This window comes from Monodelphis domestica, chromosome 1 (assembly GCF_027887165.1).
Source record: "Monodelphis domestica isolate mMonDom1 chromosome 1, mMonDom1.pri, whole genome shotgun sequence".
Lineage (NCBI taxonomy): Eukaryota > Metazoa > Chordata > Mammalia > Didelphimorphia > Didelphidae > Monodelphis > Monodelphis domestica.
This window is the reverse complement of record NC_077227.1, coordinates 718,294,926-718,318,273: the sequence shown is the minus strand read 5'-3', so window position 1 is coordinate 718,318,273 and position 23,348 is coordinate 718,294,926. Positions and strand designations below refer to the sequence as shown.

Below are 23,348 nucleotides of genomic sequence, written 5' to 3'. Positions count from 1 at the left end.
TTCATCCTTTTCACTTCACCACTATCTCTACTTGATATCTGTCAGGCTAGTAGAAACAATAGGATCCTTTCTTTGGCTCACTGTTTAATTATACAGCATTACATATACACATACACAAGACTCTTTTACCATACTTGGAATTCTAAAAACAGTTTTATTCCTCTCGGAGATCAATTTAGCAGATCTTTTTCGAACAAAGAGGTACTTACTCTGGGCTCTGCTGGCCACTAAGAGGACCATGAGCAGCTTCCAGATTGGGACTGTGAATGAGTCTCTTAAACCCTTACCTTCTGACTTAGTAACAGTTCTTAAGACAGAAGGGCAAGGGCTAGACGAATGGGTTAAGTGACTTACCTAGGGTCACTTAGTCACCTAGGAAGTGTCCAAGGTTACATGTGAACCCAGGTCCTATCATCTCTAGCCCTGGCTCTCAATCCAATTTACCACCTAGCTTCCCCTGTGAATTAGCTTTTAAAAATATTTTGATAATTTATTTTGTAACTATGTGATTTGTCTTGTTCTGAGAAGAGGGGTGGTACATTTTACCAGACTCTGACACCAGCTAAGGTTAGAAACTCCTAATTGAATGTAAAATAGCTATCTGCCTAGGCTGTTTAAAATTTTTTAATTTTTTTATTGATTAATTTATTTGGAATATTTTTCCATGGTTACATGATTTGTGTTCTTTCCCTTTCCTCCTCCCACCCCCCACCCAGAGCTGATGAGCAATTCCACTGGGTTTTACATGTATCATTGTTCAAAACCTATTTCCATGTTATTCATAATTGCAATAGAGTGATCATTCAACGTCAGCATCCCCACTCATATCCCCATTGAACCATGTGATCAATCATATATTTTTCTTCTGTGTTTCTACTTGTGAATCAACCCTAAATTTACCCTTATATACTCCCACAGTTTTTCCTCTGGGTGTGGATAGCATTCTTTCCCATAAATTCCTCTGGATTGTCCTGGGTCATTGCATTGCTGCTAGTAGAAAAATCTATTCGATTGTGCCACTATGTATCAGTCTCTGTGTATAAGGTTCTCCTGGTTCTGCTCCTTTCACTCTGCATCACTTCCTGGAGGTCGTTCCAGTTCACATGGAATCCCTCCAGTTCATTATTCCTTTCAGCACAATAATATTCCAGCACCATCAGATACCGCAATCGGTGGATATTCCCTCATTTTCCAATGTTCTGACACTATAAAAAGTGCAGCTATCAATATTTTTGTACACGTATTTTTCTTTACTCTCTCTTTGGGCTACAAACCCAGCAGTGGTATGACAGAATCAAAGGGCAGGCATTCTTTTAAATCCCTTTGGACATAGTTCCAAATTGCCCTCCAGAATGGTTGGACCAATTCACAACTCCACCAGCAGTGCATTAGTGTTGCTTGGGCTATTTTAAAGATGGTTTGGTTAATGTGATTGCCATGTTTGATATGGGAGTTTTCCCTCAGTTTGCTTCTTTGTGTTGGAAAGCTGTGGAATGGCCCTTGTTTGTCAGCTTCCTCTGTGAAGTAAATATCAAACAACTCATAGTTGTGACATTTCCCAAGTATCTCTTGAGTTTATTTAGAAACCTTATATTTTCATGGGCCTTCTCGGTATTAGTTCCTTGGCCAGCATTCCCTGGAAGTAATTACCTACTGTTAAAAAGGAAAAAAAAATAAGACTACTTTTTAAAAAAACCTTTACTTTCCATCTTAGAACCCAATACTGTGTATTGGCTCTAAGGCAGAAGAGTGGTAAGGGCCAGGCAATGGGAATTGAGTGACTTGTTCAGGCTCACACAGCTAGGAAGGGTCTGAGGTCAGATTTGAACCCAGGACCTCCCGTTTCTAGGCCTGCTCTCAATCTACTGAACCACCCAGCTGCCCCAAGACTGCTTTTCTACAAGGAAATAAAAGCATTGGCTAAAGACAGTAACTTGTCCAGTTCTAGTGCGAATTCGATCTTAATAGTATATGAACCAGTACCTGGGATACAGTAGCCAGGGAATAATAAACCTATAATGTCAAAATAGCTCCCTTAAATTAAGATGGAGATTCTCATCCCTTCCTATTCAGATATGTTAGCTACAAATATAAGGAACAGGTGCACCCACAAAGGGAGAGTTAGGTGTGATAGCTCTTTGCCTAATTTTGTACCTTTCTCCTCCCCAGTCTCTTCTCAGTTTTGCTTGAGTTGCTTTGGGGCAACTTGAGCTGCTTTAGTTGTGTAAGGGGATATCTTCTTTTGTCTTTCAGCTTCATTAGTATCCTTAGTCCATGATTTCTACCTGTTAATACTGACTTTTCTGTATCCTTGTTTGTGAGTTTCTTTGAGTAACCTAGGAAGTTCTCTCCAGAATCTTACTGACTTCTATTGAACATTAAGTTTAAAAAAAAAAAAGTTATAATTTGGGGCAGTAGATAGAGAGCCAGGTCTGGAGTTGGGAAGGACTTGGGTTCAAATCTGGCCTCAGATATTTCCTAGCTCTGTGACCCTGGACAAGCCCAAGGCTTAATCCCAGTTGCCTAACCCTTGCCCCTGTATAATTAAAATTAGGTTTCTAGTAATAAAGTATTATATTTTTTTAGAGGTTTATTAAAGATTAAGAAATAAAGAAAATACAAAATAAGAAAGCATGTGTCCAGGCCCAGAGAGCCCATTCACAATAACTCACTCTACATCCTGCCTGGTTGAGCCGCATGTGCCCAGACACGGAAGCCAAGAGAGAGGGTCGGCGGATACAGTCAGTTTAAATAGCCATTGTGTTCTCGAACTCAAGTGAGATTCAGGGAGATTGGAGGGCAATCTGGGAACTAGCAAGGACTTTCTTATTTTCACTGCTAGAAGTATTATATTTTTATGAGGTTTATTAAGATTAAAAATATAAGGAAAATACAAAATAAGAAAGCACATGCCTAGTGAATGACCCATTCACTTACACTACATCATGCGAGATGTGTGTCCCTGGAAGGGAAGTGCAAGCAGGAAGAGAGAGGGAGAAGAAAGCGGAGTCCGTTTAAAAACCCCTCTCTCCTCACGGCCCAGGTGATGACCTCACTTGAGATTATGGGGGACTCTGGGAGCTACCAAGGACTCCTGGGAATTGAAGTCCAGGGTTCACGTCTCCATTTTTACACCCCTCTGTCTTACAATTGTTACTAAATTAGAAGGAAAGGTTTTTTTTTTTTTAAAAAGAGAGAGATTGTATTATCTTGGTGCTTGAGAGGCAAATGGGTCTAATGGAAAGATCATTGAGTTTGAAATGGACCAGCAGACCAAGGGTTAAGTTCTTGCTCCACCCATTAGAAGTCATTGACTGTCCCCCAGCTTTGTCCATATCTGTGAAATGGAGATAATGGTGCTTAGTACCACTGACCTGGCAGGAAAGAATTTGTAAGAGCATCTCTGTCAATAGAGCTAACTTCCTTTGGAAGGCCTCTGGTTATCGGGGACGTCTGGAAGGTGAGGGGGTATCATGATCCTTGACCACATCGTCTACTTGTGCTTTCTTTTAGGGCCTTGTTTACTTACGAAGGCAACAGCAATGACATCCGTGTGGCTGGCACTGGAGGTAAGCTTTGACAGGGTGGGCACTGGGGAAAATGGGGCTTTTCATTGTGGCCCTGAGGCTTGGGGGGTGAGGGCAGTGGTTATGGCTGCGGACCTTTGGGGGGAACCTCTGGGCTGGGTTTGGGGCTAAAGAAAGAGTCCACCTTGACTCCTTCCTCCTGCTGTGCCCTCAGGCCTCATCTTCTCCATCTTCCTCCAAGGAGGGGCTTGGCCTGATGCTCTCTGTCAGATCAGAATTCTCAGGAGTCCATCCTGTGAGTCTCCATTTGAACTTACAGCCAAGTAGATAGGAAGCACCAGGGTGCAGAAAGTAAGCCATGAGTGCCCCCAGGTGGTGGCAAACAGCACAACCCCTTGCCACTGCCCCCAGTTGGCACCGATGCTGCTCTGGCCTTGTTGGCTCCATTTTATTTTCCTAATAAGCAGGTAAACCAGTGGCCCTAGTTCCTTGGTGGACTTGGTTCAACATTTATTGAGCACCAGCTGTGTGCTAGATGCCTAAGAGGTATATAGAAGTGACTTGGATGTGTAGTCTCTGCCCATGGTGAGTTTGCAGCCTGATCACCAATAAATAAGGCATGAAATGTCCCAGAAAGCACAAAATGCTCTGAGCATTGTGAGGAAAAGGTGGTGATTGAGCTGGGCCTTCAAAGATGGCCAGACTCAGAGCAGCCATAGGCCAAGAGCTGACCCTCACAAACAGAAGCGGGGATGCCTGCCCATAAGTCTCCAGGGCCCCTCTGCTGCTTCCCTTATGGCAGTGTCTGGAGGACTCAGCAGGACCTTCATTTCATGCTGGGAAAACTGAGGCAGAAAGCAGAGAAAATGACTGCACTTAGATGCCAGCGTTAGGGAGGAGGGAAGTTTAGATCCAGCAGTATCTGGAGTGCAGAGATGGAGGAGGCTCTCAGGGAGCTGGCAGCAGGAACAGGCATCCTCCCACAGGCACTCTGCCTCCTGACCTCCAGCACTCACTGTGGCCGTTAGACTGCATGTAGCATGCAGTGTATGTGTGCACATATACGTGTACATATCAACAAGTCAGGAAACCTTGAGTTCAAATCCAGGCTCAGACTTTTATTTGCTGTGTGGTCCTGGGCAAATCACCTAAGCTCTGTCTTCCTTAGGCTCCTCACAATGGGGATAACAACAGCCCTGCCTTCTAGGGCATTCATGAGGTTCAAACAAGGTAACTCCAGGGGTGAAATGTGACACTCAGAAAGGCAAAGCTCTTCTGGTACTTCTGAAGCGCCCTCCGTTCCTGTCTGTGCTCACCTGTAGCTGCTCTACTGGACTCCCAGGAGATAATGAATCCTTAAACAAAGGTTGGGAATTGATCTGCAATCTCAGGGGCTTGCCTTCCCACCTGAAATAACTCTCCAGTGCCCAGGAGGATAAGATTCCCCAGCTGATGCCCTAGCTTTGTGGCACGTTACCCCAGTCTTCCCAATTTTGAAAGTAAATCCTATATAGTGCAACACCTAGAGGGAGAGTAGAGAGTGTGGTCTTTGAGTCTGTGGGGCCTTGTTTCAGATCCTCCTTTGGACACTTGCTGAGTGACCTGGGCATTCCCTTCACTTGAGTCCGCACCCATCGAGCATCACACTACAAAGACCTTGGCAGGCCCTGCAGGAGACCCTGACCGCTGCGTTTGTCTCATTCTGGGATCTTCCTCCATGATGGAGGCAGATGATTTTCATAATACAGGGCAGAGCAGCCACTTTCTGCCTGGTCTTCCTTGCCCTCCTTTTCTCCTTCCTTGTTTGTTCTGTGGGCTGTTTCCTAGGAGAGGGCTCCCCTTAGGATGGACCCTGCCATTGCCTCCCCACTTCTTCCAGCTTGCATTTCTTGCCATGACTGGCCAAAGGCATGGCTTCTCTCCTGGTCTCTTGTCCCTAAAAATAGGCATTCAAAGTTTTCCAATAAGGGCTTTTACTGCAGGTAACAGCAGGATATTGGGACCAGGGAGTCCTCTCTATGACCCTGCTCTTTCTCACTCACATGGTTGAAGGAAAGACAGTGGCCCATGCAGTGGTAGGGCTTTGGGCACACAAGAGTGAGATAAGAATCCTTAGCATTTCCAAGGAATGGAAACACAACCTCCTCGAGTCTTCTGGGTGTTTACTTAGAGTACCTGGGTTTGAGAGGGGGACCCAAAGGACAAGGAGGCACTTCACCATTGCTGGAGTCTATTGTAGGATTGAGGTGTGGTATAGGAGTGGGTGTTAGAGCCATCTGTGGCTTCCCCAAATGACTGCTTAGAAAAGGCACGTGCCAAGGGGCATATAGTAGGTACTCAATAAATGTTTCCCATTTATCTTGGTGATTACTGTTGACAAGATAGGTTGATTGAGAAGAACTTTCAGAAGCCAGGGACATTTCATTCACTTCAGAATTCCTTGTATATTCCCTGCTGTTGCCTGAGCAGAGGGAAGCCCTAGAATGACATGTGTGAGAATGTTGTTACCCTCTGATTCTTTACTGCATTCCTCTAATTCCAAAGCATCGGTACTCTAACTTCTCTCTGGCATGTAGTCTGATGAAAGAGAGGCCTTGGGAAGGCCTTTGTCAAAGCATAACTTATCTCTGAGGAAGCATATTCCCAGCCCAGGGAAACCACACTTCTTTTAAAATGATGGGGGGAAAAACCCACCTAAATCTAGTCTCCCCATCTATACCACAGCAGTTGGCAAGGCTTCACTTGGATCAATCACAGGGGAGAAGAGGCCCTCTCCTTCCTACCACTAGCTTCTCCCTCTAGCTCCCTCGGATGCCAGGGGACAACAGGCATTAGATATGATGTTACTATGTAACACCCACTCTAACACCGTTGGGGTGCAGCACAGGATGGAGATATTTTCCTTCACACAATCTCCTTTCTTCCCCTCTTCCCCCCCCCCCCCCATTCTTTGGGAGGCCAGCACGTTAAGTCTCTCCACTCTTGTTTTTCCAAGAGATTAACATGCCAAAACTCCCCAGTGAATCATTCCGCATATGAAGTCTATCCATTTAGGATTCTGTCACTAGGGGGTATAAAAATAGAAAAGATATCAAACATTTTATGGAGGGAATTATAACCATTTTGGGAATAAGGGAGAGAGAAAGAAAAAAATCATTGATAGTTGCATTGACAAAAGCCTATTAAGGGAGCCCTTTGGCATAAGAGTTTACAATTAGGATAAATGGTGGGTTCAACTTCCTTCAGTTCAGTTCATTATTTTTAAAAGTTCACTCCAAATCTCCTAATGTAGTGTGTGATTTCTGCAAGTATCCTCATAGCATCTCCTCCAGAAGGTCCACTTTCCTGGTCCAGGGTGTTGGTGATTGTCTTTTCCTAAAATTACTTTAAAAGACCTTAAATTTAAAATTTTTAGGATACTTATATAATCCATTCCCCTCAGGAGGGTATATACCAACAACAGAATTGACACAGGATGTGTGGCTAAGCTATAAGGTTTATGAATCAATTCTCCCAAAAACAAGAAGATAGAGAGAAATTAAATTTTAAAAATACATATTAAAATCCTATATGTATAAAATGATGAGTATAGATTAAAGTCATAACAGGTCCTTGATTCACCATCAAGGTCCAATCGAGGTAACACATCCTACAAGCATGCAGGACAGGTGCAACAGTATGGCACTTGCCCATCATCAGCCAGGATTATAGAAAATTGCCATACTAAAGAAGAAAAAGGGACAAAAGTCTGAGGTAAAAGGGAAGTATCATTCCCCGGACTGATTTCTGCTTCAGTCACAGGGATAGTAAACCAAAGTTAAAGCCAAACAGAGATACATGTTAATCATATATAAAGATAAGAAACAGGGAAGTTCAACATCAAGACTTGCCGAACAGCTGCTTCCATGAATCTTCAGAGACAGGTCCTCTGTCTTGGCATTGATCCTAACCAACCTCACAGGAATTGTTGGTCTCCTAGACCTTGTGCTCCTTTGCATTGAGTATTGGCTCATTAGCAGTCCCTCCAGAAATTAGATAACAAATATCAGTTAAAGTTCCATAAAATTTAACACTGCATCATTCGGGGGTAGGGTGAGAAGCGGAGCCATTTGGACTTCCTCCTCCTAACTCCTTTAGGTTGAACTACTCATTTAACCACTTAATTAAATATTATCTTACCGTTTTCTTTGTAAATGTCACACACATTTGCGCAGAGGCATTGGTTTAAATCTCAGGCGTGTCGGGGGCAAGCTAGGCTAGCACCTGCCTGCTTTTTTGTGGTAAAATAGAATGATGGAACTCATTCTTAAACTGAAAATGGCAAGATTCATTTTTTTTCCCTAATGGAATATGTGTGGGTTGCCCTCCTCTTCCCCCCAGTTTATGTCAATAAGGATAAAACTACCCATTTATATAAAATTTCTCATTTTTTGGTCCTATTTCTCGTTCGACTCATTGCTCCTCCCAAAGACATGAACCCCGGTACCAGCCCTGCCTTAGGGACAAGGAGGCAGAACCTGAGAGTGGGGACCCAACCTCCCTTGGCTCTTACAATTTAGAACTGGGAAGGACCTAGGGCTCATCTGATTTGAATCTTTATTTTTGCAGAGGAGGAAAGTGAGGCCAGAATGATTTTCCCAAGATAACATTTGCTAGTAAACAGAAGAACTGGTCACTGGGATATTGGAGTGAATGCATTTTGGCTAAATCTGGTATTTTTCTGCCCAGAAATAGTCCTTCCAACCCTACACCAAGTGCTGACATGTAAATTCCTTAGTCCCTTTAGGAAACAGTGGGTAGGGAGTATATAGACTAGAACAGAAGCCAGAACACTTTTGTAACATTTGAGACTGGAGAGAGGTTAAAGCCTAGTGGTCTGGCTTTGGGGCAGTTTTCTTTTTCAAAAACTAAATTTATCATCTTGTATTTACATCAATGATATTTTTTAGTCTGTCCTTGTAACAAAGAATGAAAAGAGAAAAATGCTTAATTAGACTAACTATTCCATTGAAAAGGTCTCACTCGAGCATCATCCCATACCCCGATGCCTCACCTCCAGCCCTATCCTGGCAGAGAAAGGCACATGTCTTCCAGCGACCCGAGGTGGGCTCTAGCTCAGCAGTTCTTTTTTTCTTATTTTTGCTCCATGAAGATCGTCTGTGGTATCTCCCCTTCCTCTTCCCCCCCATCCCCTGAGGTAATTTGAAACATTGTTTAAGGCCTGCGGAACTAGAAAGACCAGCCACAATGTTGTTGGAAGTCATGTTGCATCTGTCCTTGTCATAATGAGATTTCTAGTTGCTTTTAGAAACGCACAGTTCTTTTCATTGCTGTTTGATTTCAATCCATAGCTCTTCTTGAACTGCGGTCCTTTGGGTTTTTTTTTCCCCTTCTTCTACCTCAGAGTCTATCACCCTGTTATCTAGCTAGGTGTGTTCTTGTTGGGACGGCTCTTCAGTGGCTACTGTGGAAACCCCATAGAGGTTGTAACTGTAGATAACAACTAATCCAACAAACCACTTTTCCTTTGTATACCCTTGGTGATAAAAATGGGAGAGCACTGCTTCTATGTGAAGAGCTACTATAAGAACTTGCAATTCCTGAAGAGCATTTAACATCCTTTTTTTTTTTAAACCCTTACCTTCCATCTTGGAGTCAATACCATGTATTGGCTCCAAGGCAGAAGAGTGGTAAGGGTAGGCAATGGGGGTCAAGTGACTTGCCCAGGGTCACACAGCTGGGAAGTGTCTGAGGCCAGATTTGAACCTAGGACCTCCCGTCTCTAGGCCTGGCTCTCAATCCACTGAGCTACACAGCTGCACCCATTTAACATCCTTTAATACAATGCCCCGTGACTATAAAATGCCTTCTCTTAGCAAAGGACTGGTCGTAGGCTCTCTCAGACTTACTACTTTGCTGAAGGCCAGGACCTTGCTTTTAGCCCACAGCCTCTTCGGTGTTGTGGGAACTGAAGGGAAATTTGGAAATTTGAAAACAGTCATTTAATCAATTGGATCTCATAGAGGGTCTCTTTAATTGCCCTCCAAAATAGCCAGGAGCCTTCAGGAGATAGCTATGATGTGATACCACATGAATATAGAATCCTCTTTCTATTCTTTGCTTATGAAAATTTTCATATTGGTATTTGTCCCATTCAGAATAACAAAAAATAAAAAAATTAATGTTAAAACCCCACAAACTTCCCCACTCCTACCCTCCAATCAATAATATTTTCCCAGTTTCATGTAAACAAAAAATCCTTGACATTCAATTTCTAACATTTTGAGTTCCACACCCTTTAGACTCCCTAAGACAGCAAGCAATTTGATAATGGTAATACATGTGCTGTCATATAAAACCCTTTTCCATATTTGTCAGTTGTGGAAGAAGACAGTTAAAAAAGAACCACAGAAAAAATAAAGTGAAGGATAGTCAGCTTCTCTGTGCATTCAGGTCTCTCAGTGCTTTCTTTGGAGGCAGAGCTCGTTTTTATTGTTGTTGCCAGAAGTTCTGTTCAGTTTCCCTCTCTAAAGGAATTCATGAAGGATTTCTGTTTCCACTTTCCTAACTTCCTTCATTGCTACTTTCTACCACAGAAGGTGGCCTGGAAGAGATGGTGGAGGAACTAAACAGTGGGAAAGTGATGTATGCTTTCTGCAGGGTGAAGGACCCCAACTCCGGCTTACCCAAATTTGTCCTGGTCAACTGGGTACGTAGAGTTTTTATTTCCAGTTTCCCTTTAGAATGAACTCTTCTTGGCTTCCAGGGTTGGTACATTTTTTTAAAATGCAGATTCTAAGAGATGCCTTAGGCTTTTATATGATCCCTAAGATAGAGAATTTCACATTTTAAACCATAAATTACTGACTTGTCATATAACTTGTGACAAATAGCCTTTTTCTCTCTCTGCCTTGGTTTCATCATTTGTACATGAGGTAGAAGTGATACTGCATTCCTAAGTCCTCAGTATGAAAAAATAGAAGGTGCAGGCCTGTTTAGGTGCAGTGCAAGATAGCTTTTTTTGATATCCTAGGGATTCATTGCTCAAAGCTTCATTCTACCTAGTTTATTTTGTTACATACAGAATCGGGCAGGGAGTCAGATTAGATGATCTAAGGTGTCAACTGTTAGCAGAAACTTTGGGCCATTCAGTTGTTCAGGAAAACTTCCTAATTATATCTATCTGATCATGGAATGGATTTTCAGGTACTGATGGTGTTCAACCAGAAACTGGATGCCCACTTACCTCCCAGAAATGCTAAAGAGGGGCTTCACCTGTTGGATAGAATTGGGTTAGATGACTCCAGAAGTCCTTTATATAGATAGCTCTTGGATTCTTTTAAGATGGTGAAAAAGTGTACATTGTTATTGAGAAAAGCAAGCCTGAAAACACTGGTTTGGTTACTCATTCTTCACTAGATGGTCATCTCGGGTGAGTAGAGACAGGTAGAAGGTACCCTTAGTAATGAAATCTCTTTGGAGTTTTAAATCTAAATGTAGATGTCCTCAGCAGAATTTAAATGCACCAGCAGGACGTAGTGGAGCTCAGAGAGGAAAAAGTAATACCTTGAATTGCTCCTAAAATGGAAACCCAAGTGCTTGGCCCCACTGTTTCTTTTCTCAATGGCTGTATCATAGGGTCCTAAATTGAGACTCACTGCTGGGGAAAGTTGGGGTCATCATATTCAACCCCTTCCCTGAACAGATGAGGAAAAAGGCCTAGAGAGTTAGATGACTTGACCACAGTAGCCAGGAAGGGAGGACTCTCAAGCCCTTTTCCACTGTGCTCTAGGCTGCCTGGCATAGATTGATGAGACCTTGACAACAGGAGAGCTATGAGAGTTTTGGCTAATTTGAGCTTTGTTGTTTCCTGCTTATGCTTTGGGGTTCTGCCCTGGGGCAGGATCCTTCTGGAGATGAGCCCATCTAGAGTAACAGGGCAAGCCCTAAGATGAAGCCCTCACTCCTTGTGTTGCAGACGGGGGAAGGAGTGAATGATGTGCGAAAGGGAGCCTGCGCTAACCACGTCAGCACCATGGCCAACTTCCTAAAGGTAAAGGTGTCTCTAGTGCTCTGGGGCCTCACCTAGGCCTTCTCTCTGCCACCCTGACTTGACTGCACACTTCTGTGTCTGTTATGGGCGCTGCTGTTGGCTAGCCTCCTGGGTTCATCGGATTCTTCCTTCTCTGTTGCTCTCCATAGCACCAATGGGTGCCAAGTTTTTCCATTCTAACACTGACATATCTCTTCCATTTTTCCTTTATTTCAAGTCAGTAGGCATTCATTAAGTACCTACTATGTGCTAGGCACTGTGCTAAGCTCTGAAGTTACCAAAAAAGGGCAAAAACCTGTCCCCACTCTCAAGGTGCTCACACACTAGTGGGGAGACAGCTCTGCACAGGGTAAACTGTCCTCTGCAGAGGACAGACACTAGCATTGAGGAGAGTCGGGAAGTATTTCTTGTTGAAGGTGGGATCTTAACCAGAGAAAATGCTTGGAATTGGAAGAGGGGTCAGTGTAGCAGGGTCAGAGAGTGCCAGTGGGGGGAGCAGGGCCATGTCTTTCTCACTGCCATAATCTTAGGTCCAGCCTAAATCACCTTTCCCCTTTTTACTGGGCTGCTTGATTCTAGTCTCTGCCCCTTCTAATCCGTTCTATACTCTGCTGCCAGATCCATCTTTCTAAGGCTTAGCTCTGAGCACTTCCCCTTCCTGCTCAAAAACCTTCAGTGACTCCCCATTAATTAATGGATAACATCCAAGCTTCTTGGCCTACATCTGCTCCCCTAGCATTGATCTCAGCTTGTCTTTCTCTCTCCCATTGCCCGCCTACATGTGTGTACATCAATGATTCTCAGGGGGTCTTCTGCAGCCGCTAGGTATGCCATGAGACTTTGGATGCTGTATTGCAGATAAGAGAAAAAGTTTAAGTAATTTTGTTAAATTGTAATTAACCCAGAGGAAGTGTGGTATAGTGGATAGGGAACCAGTCTTGGAGCCAAAGAAGACTTGTGTTCAAGCCCTTCCTCTAACATGCTTGATTTAGGACCATGGGTAAGTCACTCCGGTGCTCTAGGCCACTTTCTAAGACTAACTTGCAGAACTTAGTTGGTAGGAGAGGACCCATGGGCTCATTTTTTATCTTAGTTGGCATACACACATACTGTGTAAGTATAGCATGTGCAGAATAAACATAACTTGCTGTTATCCAAATGTACTAAATACCTGAGACTTTGAATTCTCAAAGAATCCAACAAAAACAGCTACTTTTATGGTTGGAAGTATTCCTGTGTTCCTATCATGTTACCAGCTTAAGTGTTCAGTGTGTCATGGTGTGCCCTGAGAACTGCTGCTTGTGGTTGGGCAACTTCAAATCAGGCAGCTCACTGTTCCCCAGATGCCCTGCATTTGGATCATTTCGGTCCTTGCTCGGGGTTCTCTTTGCCTGCATATCCTCCCCTCTGTTCTCCATCCTTCAGATCCTGCTCATCTTTTAGGGTCTGTACAAATCAGAAAAGGTCTCTTTCCCAAAGCCCTCTGTGATTTCCTCTTATTTCTCTGAGCACTCTTTGATTTGTGTGGTGCGGTGGTACAATCATGCCCTTTATTTGACGGGCTTGGTCTTTTTTCCCTTGCTAGAGTTATCAGCTCTTCAGAGGCCAGATTTGTCCTCTATGTCTTTTCTGAGATCTTGCACTAAGGTGTCAATTGGTGTTGAATGAATAAAAATTGAGAGGCAGCGTGGTGTGGTCAGCAAACATTTCTGGAACACCTACTGTGGCCTGGGCACTGTTCGAAGTGTTGAAAATACAAAGAAGGGCAAAAGGCAACCCCTACCCTCTAGGAGCTCCCAGCTAGTGAGGGAGATGACAGGCAAATAAACGTGTTGGGACAAACTACAGAGAAGTATCAGTAGGAAATGAGGGGAAAAGTGCTGGGATAAGAGGGGCTGCCAAAGGCTCACATACCACACATGGAAGACAGAGACAATCAATGCCTGGCAGTGGGAGATGGAGAGTCCTGCCTCAAAGCCAAGAAGACCTGGATTCAAGTAGTGATTGGCCTGGCATATGCTGGTTCAGTGACCCTGGACAAGCCTGGGCCTCTCAGACTGGTAATTCTTCAGACCCTCAAGTGGAGAGTGCCTGACTACATTATGATGAGAGAGTTCCCTCACAAAGAATTTTCTTCACCAATGAAATCGCAGGTTCTGCTCCCAAACTTTGCCCACCTATGCCAACTCCCACACCTGCTGTCTTCTTCAGCTCTCTGGCAGGAGCAGGCTCTTGGCTGTCATAGTCTTGACATCAGCACTCTTTAGAAAGGCATCTGCCAGGCCTTGTAGTTGGTCAGTCTTTTGGTAAGTCTATGTGAAACATAGAAACATTTTTCTGCCATGGAGTTCTATGTTGCTTTGCCTAGGGGGACAGATGCCCTCAAGTGTGCTGCCAGAAGCACTTCCCCCTTACTCTCTATCCCTCAGGCCTTCCTCACTAAGTCTACAGGAAAGAAAGCTGAAGAAAGAGAAGTGGTTTACTTTTTGTAGATGCCTCAGTTCTCCAGGGTACCTTTTAGGGTAAATTTTTTTGGGTTGGAAAGTTTTTGAGCAGGGATGTCCTCACCTTCCTTCAGGGGCACTCCTTTGCTGAGCTTATAGAGGCAGGGAGAACCCTCCCAAAAGCGTCATGGATGCTGTTTTTCATTGGTGTCTGGGAGCTCCACAGAAAGGGGAAGTGTTGGCCCTTGGCTGATGAGATGCTCTGAGTTTTATGGGAACGTTTGGAGGCCAGTTGTCTGGGGGAAAGGAGCAGGCAGTAGGAAGGGGAAGAAGTGGCTCCAGGTGAGAGATCTTAGAGTTAAAAGTGAAAGGACTCAGCAGCTCTTGGGATTGTGGGGTGAAAGGTCTGAAAGAAGGCAGAGCTAGCCCTTCTGCCTGGCACAGGTCACTCACAGTCACACTTATCTGTCTTCTCTGCTTTGTTGTGTCAAACTGGATTCTTTAGAAATGAGCAGCTCTGTGTGTTGTGGGATGGGGTCCATAAATACCCACCCACCACTTGGTGGCTGGGCATTCCTGCCTCCAAGTAGTGCATCTGCCTGCAGGGGGCTCACGTGACCATCAATGCTCGGGCCGAGGAGGATGTTGAGCCGGAATCCATCATGCAGAAGGTCGCCAAAGCTTCGGGAGCAAACTATAATTTCCACAAGGAGAGTAGCCGCTTCCAAGACTCGGGCCCCCAGGCACCAGTGGTGAGTTCTTGCGCCAGGGTTGGAATTGTGTATCGGCCTTGCCAGGAGATTTCCTCCATGAAGAGAAGCACAGAGGAGGTGGGATATAGATGACCAGATTTCCTGGTCCCTGCCTTTTGATGTCCGTTTTGCTCAGAAGTAGCAGGACTAAACGTCTGGTCCCTCTTGAGACATTCAGTCCTTCTTGAAGTGCTTGATGTTGAACTTATGCGATGAGGTCTGTCTGCTTCAGGGGTTCTAGGCCCTCCACTCTAGTTCTAGATGTTGGGACATGGCCTTCATAACTGCGACATGATATAATCTCTCCACATAGCGGAAAACCAAACTTTGTCAGTGTGACAGATTCTAAAATGGAAGTTGGGCTGGGGGTGGGGGGCAGGTAGGATGAGATGGGTCCCTGCTCTATCTCCTGAAATAGTCCACTTGTGCTGGCAGTCTGTTCAGGAAGTGGTGTGGTTCCCAATCCAAAATGCAGGAACTCTTGCTATTTAGCATAGTTTGGATGTCCACTGGCAATAATCACCCTTCTGTGTGAGTAGTTGAATTTTCTGTGGTTGTTGCTTTGGGTTAAGATGCCCAGGAAGAGCCCTTACTCTTAGGAGCAAATGGTACCTCCTGATCCAGCTGGCTTCTGTGTGTGTGCAAAGGCCACATGTGTCCATTCAGTCTAGTACTTCTGCCAGTGCAGAGCCCCCCTCCTATATACAGTTGAGGCTTTTCCATGTAGGTGAGCCTGTCTCATACACAAACATGGCCATCTTTAGGAATAACTGAGCCACCTCTAAGGTGATTTGGAATCCAGGCTCTTTGGGCCCTTTCTGGCCACCAGCCCAAGGGAACTGGACTAGGATCCAAGTGGGCAGGTAAGGGAGGCTAATGGCCATCTTGCACTTCTTTGTGGTAGAGTTGTAGAGTGCTCTGGTGTCCTCTTCTCCAGGGTCCTGTTCCCAAGAGGAGCTTGATGCAAAGCGACTATCTGACAACACTTGCCATAAGTTCTGAACCTCTTGATTTAAGGAGAAGTTTCTGGAAGTGAGAAAATTTTATGACTTTATTTGCACTGAAATTGCTTCCTGTTGGATCTCATGTCAAAGAGGCTGTGGAATGAAGTTTTCCTTCAAGGCCCAGGTTGTCAGTGAAAATGGTCTGTCTCTCCACAGGGCTCTGTGTACCAAAAAACCAATGCTGTGTCTGAGATCAAAAGGGTTGGTAAAGACAGCTTCTGGGCTAAAGCAGAGGTGAGTGTTTGGGGGTAGGGATTGGATTACAACAAGATTTTCTGTATTCTGAATGATAATGAGCAAGAAGTTGACTTGAGAGGGAAGTTAAGTGGGATCAGTTGAGAGGCCTAATCTGGGAAGCATGTGTATTAGGGATAGAGAGACAAGCAAGAGTTGGGTGCCCATCTCAGTGACCATTGGTCCAGAGAGGAGGATGGCACCGGGGGAGTGGGAGGTGCTCAAGGATTCAGCTTTCCATGTTCCGGAGGTGGGGAGGACACTTGAGGGTCCATGTCCATGTTTTCACAGAAAGATGAGGAGAATCGTCGGCTGGAGGAGAAGCGCCGGGCAGAGGAGGAGCACCAGCGATTGGAGCAGGAACGTAGGGAGCGAGAGCTGCAAGAAGCAGCCAACCGAGAGCGGCGCTACCAGGAACATGCCCATGAGATTGACACCCAGAGGTGAAAATTGAGCCCTACTGGCTTCATCCCATGGACCCAAGTACCTCTTTGTTATTTTGTAAACTGATTTTTTTAAGTTAACCAAAGTTCCCTTCCCATCTCTTCCCTCCCCTCCCCTTCCCTTCTTCCTTTCCTTTCCCTTCCCTCCCCTCCCTTCCCCACCTTTCCCTCCCCTCCCCTTCCCTCCCCTTCCTTCCCCTCCTCTTCCCTCCCCTCCTGTTGCTTCCTGTTGGATCTCATGTCAAAGAGCCTGTGGAATGAAGTTTTCCTTCAAGGTCCAGGTTGTCAGTGAAAATGGTCTGTCTCTCCACAGGGCTCTGTGTACCAAAAAACCAATGCTGTGTCCCTTCCCCTCCCCTTCCCCTCTCTTCCTTTCCTCCTTCCCTCTTTCCTTCCCTCCTTCCCTTTTTGTTATAATCAGTTCTGAGTATTGGTTCCAAGGCAGAAAAGTAGTGAAGGCTAGGGAGTTGGGGTTAAGTGACTTGCCCAGGGTCACACAGCTAAGATATGCCTGAGCATGGATTTGAACCCAGGATCTCTCCCCTCTCCCACCCTGACTCTCAGTTCACTGAGCCACCTAGCTGCCCCATTATCTATTTCTTAGTGAGTGTTTCCCTTCCAGTACAAATCCAAAGGAGATTCTGAAGGACATCTTAGCATGGGGGGAGGTCATGGTTAGCTAGAAGGGTTAGATCTGATTCTAATATTATTTCTTTTTCCTTTTACCCAATTTACCTGATAGAAAGTATGAGCAGGAGCAAGAGAAGATTTCAAAGGAGCAACAGGTGAGGATGAGATGACTGTTGACATTTGACCTGTCCTGATACCTTGAGCTCGAAATGAGTGGATGGAAGACTCTGAGTGAGGGAGTGAGGCCATGGGACTTAAGTACAGCTAGATGTCCATCTGAGATAGGCCCAGAAGCAGGGGGGACTTAGGGGGGACTCCAAGCTCCAACACCTGGCTGGGGGTCCCGTGGTGGAGGGCTTTCAGTCTTTTTCCTGCTTACAACTGTAAAACAGGGATAATATTTGTAAGCCTTGGAGGATTGGGATCCCCAGGCCAACCCAACCCAACAGGTGTTTTTCAGCCCCCAATAGTGTGCTGGATGCTGGAGAGACAAAAACACTCTCTGCCCTGAAGGAACTTGCCTCCTCCTGGGGGTGGAGGAGGAGTTGGGCTTGGGACCCAGAGCAGAGACCGCTCCGAGCATCAAGAGGAGCCTTGCAGAGGGGCCAGGCCAGGAGGTGGTGTGAGGATTAGGCTGTGCAGAGGCACCCTGAGGAGACTGGGGGAATATTGGTGCTCTTTCACACTTGGCTTGCCCTTTCCTGGGGAGGATGTCAGGGGGGATTCTGTGTGACATTCACCAGAGACCCCTCAGCTCCCATTCTAGACTCCAGGCCCACAAGGCTAGTCAGGAGTATTTAGGCCAAGGCTTTAATGACCAAGAAGCCTCAGCAGCCTTGGAGAACTGGAGCCCTCTGCAGTTGGGTTAGTGGAGCTTACTCCAGGCAGAAGGCAGAAGATTTCAAGGAGGGAGCCCGGCCTCATGATTGACTGTCTAATGAGTCATGAGCACATCACTTCTTCTCTGCCCTTTTTCTCACTGTCAAATAGGGCTAATGATACTTGGACTGTTTATTCAGGGCCATTGTGGGAAAGCACTTGGGGAATTAGGTGACACTGCAAATGGCCCCGGCCAGCGTGGGTTTTTATGCACATGTCCTCCTCTAGGAAGCAGCATCTTATCGACCAACAAACCCACGAGATATTTTTAAGCAGAAGGAGAGAGCGATGTCCACAACGTCCATCCTGAGCTCTCAGCCAGGTGAGTGGGCCCAGAGTGGGGCTGTCTGGATATGAGTCTTGTCAGGGAGGAGCTTAAGCTGCGAGTCGTCTTTTGGGTCAGACTCTAGAAACAAGGGCCCACATCTTGGTATTATCTGGTTCTGTTGCCTTTTTTAATTTTGTGACATATTTCCCAGTTACATTTAATCTAGCTGAACCTGCATGCAGGAGTATTGTGCCTGTAGTGGGCCCATGCACTGTGTTTTTTTTTTTTTAATATATTTTATTTGATCATTTCCAAGCATTATTCGTTAAAGACATAGATCATTTTCTTTTCCTCCCCCCCACCCCCCATAGCCGACGCGTAAGTCCACTGGGCATTAGATGTTTTCTTGATTTGAACCCATTGCTTTGTTGATAGTATTTGCATTAGAGTGTTCATTTAGAGTCTCTCCTCTGTCATGTCCCCTCAACCTCTGTATTCAGGCAGTTGCTTTTTCTCGGTGTTTCCACTCCCATAGTTTATCCTTTGCTTATGAATAGTGTTTTTTTTCTCCTGGATCCCTGCAAGTTGTTCAGGGACATTACACCGCCACTAATGGAGAAGTCCATTACGTTCGATTATACCACAGTGTATTAGTCTCTGTGTACAATGTTCTCCTGGTTCTGCTCCTCTCACTCTGCATCACTTCCTGGAGGTTGTTTCCAGTCTCCATGGAACTCCTCCACTTTATTATTCCTTTTAGCACAATAGTATTCCATCACCAACATATACCACAATTTGCTCAGCCATTCCCCAATTGATGGGCATCCCCTCGTTTTCCAGTTTTTGGCCACCACAAAGAGCGCAGCTATGAATATTCTTGTACAAGTCTTTGTGTCCATTATCTCTTTGGGGTACAGACCCAGCAGTGCTATGGCTGGGTCAAAGGGTAGATATTCTTTTGTCGCCCTTTGGGCATAGTTCCAAATTGCCCTCCAGAATGGTTGGATCAGTTCACAGCTCCACCAGCAATGAATTAATGTCCCTACTTTGCCACATCCCCTCCAGCATTCATTACTTTCCTTTGCTGTTATGTTAGCCAATCTGCTAGGTGTGAGGTGATACCTCAGAGTTGTTTTGATTTGCATCTCTCTGATTATAAGAGATGTAGAACACTTCTTCATGTGCTTGTTAATAGTTTTGATTTCTTTATCTGAGAACTGCCTATCCATTTCCCTTGCCCATTTATCAATTGGAGAATGGCTTGATTTTTTGTACAATTGATTTAGCTCATTATAAATATGAGTAATTAAACCTTTGTCAGAGGTTTCTATGAAGATTTTTTCCCAATTTGTTGTTTCCCTTCTGATTTTAGTTATATTGGTTTTGTTTGTACAAAAGCTTTTTAGTTTGATGTAGTCAAAATTATTTATTTTACATTTTGTGATTCTTTCTATATCTTGCTTGGTTTTAAAGCCTTTCCCCTCCCAAAGGTCTGACATGTATACTATTCTGTGGTCACCCAATTTACTTATGGTTTCCTTCTTTATGTTTAAGTCACTCACCCATTTTGAATTTGTCTTGGTGTAGGGTGTGAGGTGTTGATCTATTCCTAGTCTCTCCCACACTGTCTTCCAATTTTCCCAGCAGTTTTTATCGAATAGTGGATTTTTGTCCCAAAAGCTGGGATCTTTGGGTTTATCGTATACTGTCTTGCTGAGGTCGCTTTCCCCCAGTCTATTCCACTGATCTTCCTTTCTGTTTCTTAGCCAGTACCAAATTGTTTTGATGACTGCTGCTTTGTAATATAGTTTAAGGTCAGGGACTGCAAGGCCCCCATCATATGTGTTTTTTTTTCATTATTTCCCTGGATATCCTTGATCTTTTGTTCTTCCAAATGAACTTTGTTATGGTTTTTTCTCCATGACTGTGTTTTAAGACAACTGCACTGTAAAGTGATACTTTGGATGCTACTCTGGGGATTTTCGAGTTCTTTGTGTATCCTTTTTGGCACTGTCTCAGGTTGTATTCTGAGTGCCCTTCCTGGCTTCTCGAAGAGAAGGGGTAATGACCACCCAGCAGACAGCCTTTACTTGAGGCTTTGGGGGCTGCCTTTATAACACAGTATATTCTCCTTCACTGAAGGTGTTCAAGCAGATGCTTAAGACCACTTAATTGGGGGGTTGTTGTAGAGGAATTAATGCTGTTAATGAGGGAGGACTAGACCAGATAACATTCTCAGGTCCCTTCTGGGCCAAGTGTAGTTGGTGGACCTTTCTGTACATCCAGGTGTGCCTGTCTTCCTATGCACCCTTCACTAAAAGGAAGGGAGGAAAGGCCAAGATTTCCAATGGTGTCTGGCAGTGTACTCTGTAGCTCAAGCCCTATGGGACTTCAAAATTGATTCTCCTGGTTTAATCAGGATAGGGGTGATCCCTGAGTTCCCCTTTCCCCTGGAATAGTTTTCCATTAATATGCAGAGAAGTGCCTTGGGCATTCACCAGGAAAACCCTGATGGTCCATCTCTACTTTTCCCCTACCCTCTGCCCACATTTGCTGGCTTTGCTTTTGTGTGGGCTCTTAAGAAACAAAGACCTTGATGTTGACAGGGGCAAAGGGGAGATTTCATCTCAAAATGAGAATTTGGCCTGGGATCCAGAGGAACTGGGTTTTTTCTGAGCTTGATCTTCATTTCTTGGGGTTTGTGCACATTCAGATAGTTATTAATTCAGCCAACATTCATTGAGTGCCTGCTGTGTGCAGAGCCAGGGTGAGGAAGATAGAAGCTGTCTGTGTCTTGGTGGGAATGTCTGGTCTGGGGATGAGGGGCATGCTGCATGTAAGACAGGGATGGTATACATTATGCCCTGAGAAGGGTCTTCCTAAGGGCCAAAGAAAAAGGCCTGAGGGGGAAGGAGTTTCAGGGAAATATTTCTAGAGGAGGGTTTCATCTGAGTTGAGCATGCAGAGGGTGGATAGAGCCAGGGAGGACAGTGTGAGCAGGGCCCCAACATGGGTATAGTGTACATCTAGGAGTCAGAGAGAGGGCTGGCTTAGGAGAGTGAGACTATGAGATGAGAGGGCTGCAAAAGGAAAATGGTGCCAGGTGGTAGAGGCCTTGAGTGCTAGGCAGGAGAGGCTGAACTCTGCTTGGAATCAGTGCTCAGCTCTTGGAGTTTTGGTATTTGCTTAGTGGTGTGCAGGATGGTTTGGGAATAGAGAGAGAATGGAGGGGGCCGATGCATTTTCCAGGTGTATTAATGAAGGCTTGTGTGAAGCTGTGGCCGTGATGATTCATTGAGGGGAGGGAACAGACTCGAACAATGTTTGAGAGCTAGAGCCACCAGGGGGTGTTGGCCTGCTCTTCCTTCTCCCTCCGCTCTCCATTTCCAAAGAGAACTTTAAGCCTTTCACTGGGGAAGGTACAGATAATGAAGGCAGAAGAGAGGAGGTTTAGAAGAAAAGCCGAGTCTGGCCTCTAACCAGGTGAATGTGAGAGAGGTGAATCTGGAGAAGCAAGTCCAGTGCTCAGAAAAGGGGCAAGCAATTAGAGAAGTGGGAGGACGAAACTCCTCTTGAGCTTGGGCAGGAAGCCATGGGACAAGGGCAAGCGGGATGGAGCGAGGCCAAGAGCACCAGCGTGAGGGGGAGGCCTGGGACGAGGCTGTTGGATTTTGTGATCAGGAAGCCAGTCAGTGGTTGAGTCTTAGGAGATTTGGGAGAGAGTGGTGAGGCAGACAGACAGACACAGATCTTCAGTAGCATCTTTCTAGTCTGATCAGCATTAAATAGCAATGCCATTTCTTGGTGAACTGTTGCATGTGTCAAGTAGTAGATAAGAGAATCTTCTATTTAGAACTGGAAACCAGAGCTATAAAGTGATTTGCTGAGGCTCACATGATATAGTAGTTCTGAACCCGAGTCTTCCTTTCTCCCAAGCCCAGTGTTCTATCCATCATACTACACTGTCTTCTAGAAAGAAAATGAGTAGGAAAAAAGAGGCTTCAGGCTATTAGATTTTCCTTTCCAAATGTGCACGTGACCTGGATATGTCTCACTGTCTGATTCCTAGGCAAGATTCAGAGCCCTTTCCTGCAGAGGCAGCACACCCAGCCAGAAGTCTCTATGACAAGAGAGCCCAGCCCAGCCTCCCCAGGACTTGGAACAAGTAACTCTCTTTGCATTTTGCGGAAGAGCGATGGCTCTTCTGAAGAGGCCTTGAGCCTTGGAAGCGAGTGGGAGGAGGGGTGCTGGGGTGCCACGGAGAATCTGGCTGACAGATCACTTTGTTCTCAGATTTCCAAGTGCAGCAGGACTTGGGTGCTGCTCATTCTCCAGGGCAGGCAGAAGAAGAAGGTTTTTACGAGAAGCCCCCAGAGCATGATCATCTTTATGAGGAGACCCCCCAGGTCAGGGCCATGGCATTTTCCCTTGGGAATCACTGTCAAAAATTGTGTTCAGTTATAACTCCTTTGACCACCTAGAGACCATCAGACCCAGTGGCATTGCTGGGCTTGTCAGGCATCAAGGAGCTAAGCAGGGATGGGGAGGCTGGTGGTAGTGGTCCAGGAGGGAGGCCTTGCTCTTCATGGCTCTGGCATTTAGCTAGGTTGTGGAGGCTAGAGGGGAGCTCTTTGAAGACTCATCCCATTACCCTGAGCCTCCCCACCCTGCATGGATGCTGCTCCTCCTCTGTCTAGAAGTCTTTCCTGGGACTGTGCTAGTAATAACAGGAATCATCCCTCTCTTTTCCCCTTCCTTGGGCAGGTTGAAGAAGAAACTGCCTATGACTACACGGACCACTACAAGCCAGGACCTGAGCTGGGCCAGAAGGGGCTTTGTGCCAGGGCCCTGTATGACTACCAGGCTGGTAAGGACCACTAATGTGCTGTCTCCCTGGTGGGGGGGTGGGGGGGCTGGTTAGCACTGACATTTCTGTAGACCACATTCAAGTTCTTCAAGGACTTTACATACTCTGTGACCACTTCTGGGCTCCTGAGGCTCTCAGCACAGATGAGGAAATTGAGGCCAGGAGGTTAGTGTCAAAGGAGGGATTCCAGGGCCCTTGTCCTTGACTCCTCTGCTAAAGTAAAATCCAGGCCTGGTGTTCTACAGGG

The 23,348-nt window shown here is 45.5% G+C and overlaps 1 protein-coding gene across 1 annotated transcript in view; it reads left to right on the top strand.

Annotated features, from left to right (window-relative positions):
* The window catches only part of DBNL (drebrin like), a 33,812-nt gene that overhangs the window by 9,114 nt on the left and 1,350 nt on the right, over positions 1–23,348 (top strand). The window contains exons 2-12 of the mRNA XM_007477565.3: positions 3,514–3,569; positions 10,124–10,236; positions 11,506–11,580; positions 14,630–14,776; positions 15,937–16,014; positions 16,306–16,457; positions 17,200–17,242; positions 18,195–18,288; positions 22,304–22,399; positions 22,528–22,640; positions 22,999–23,101. Of these exons, the coding sequence (XP_007477627.1) occupies positions 3,514–3,569; positions 10,124–10,236; positions 11,506–11,580; positions 14,630–14,776; positions 15,937–16,014; positions 16,306–16,457; positions 17,200–17,242; positions 18,195–18,288; positions 22,304–22,399; positions 22,528–22,640; positions 22,999–23,101 (1,070 nt within the window). The remainder of the gene's footprint in view (positions 1–3,513; positions 3,570–10,123; positions 10,237–11,505; positions 11,581–14,629; positions 14,777–15,936; positions 16,015–16,305; positions 16,458–17,199; positions 17,243–18,194; positions 18,289–22,303; positions 22,400–22,527; positions 22,641–22,998; positions 23,102–23,348) is intronic.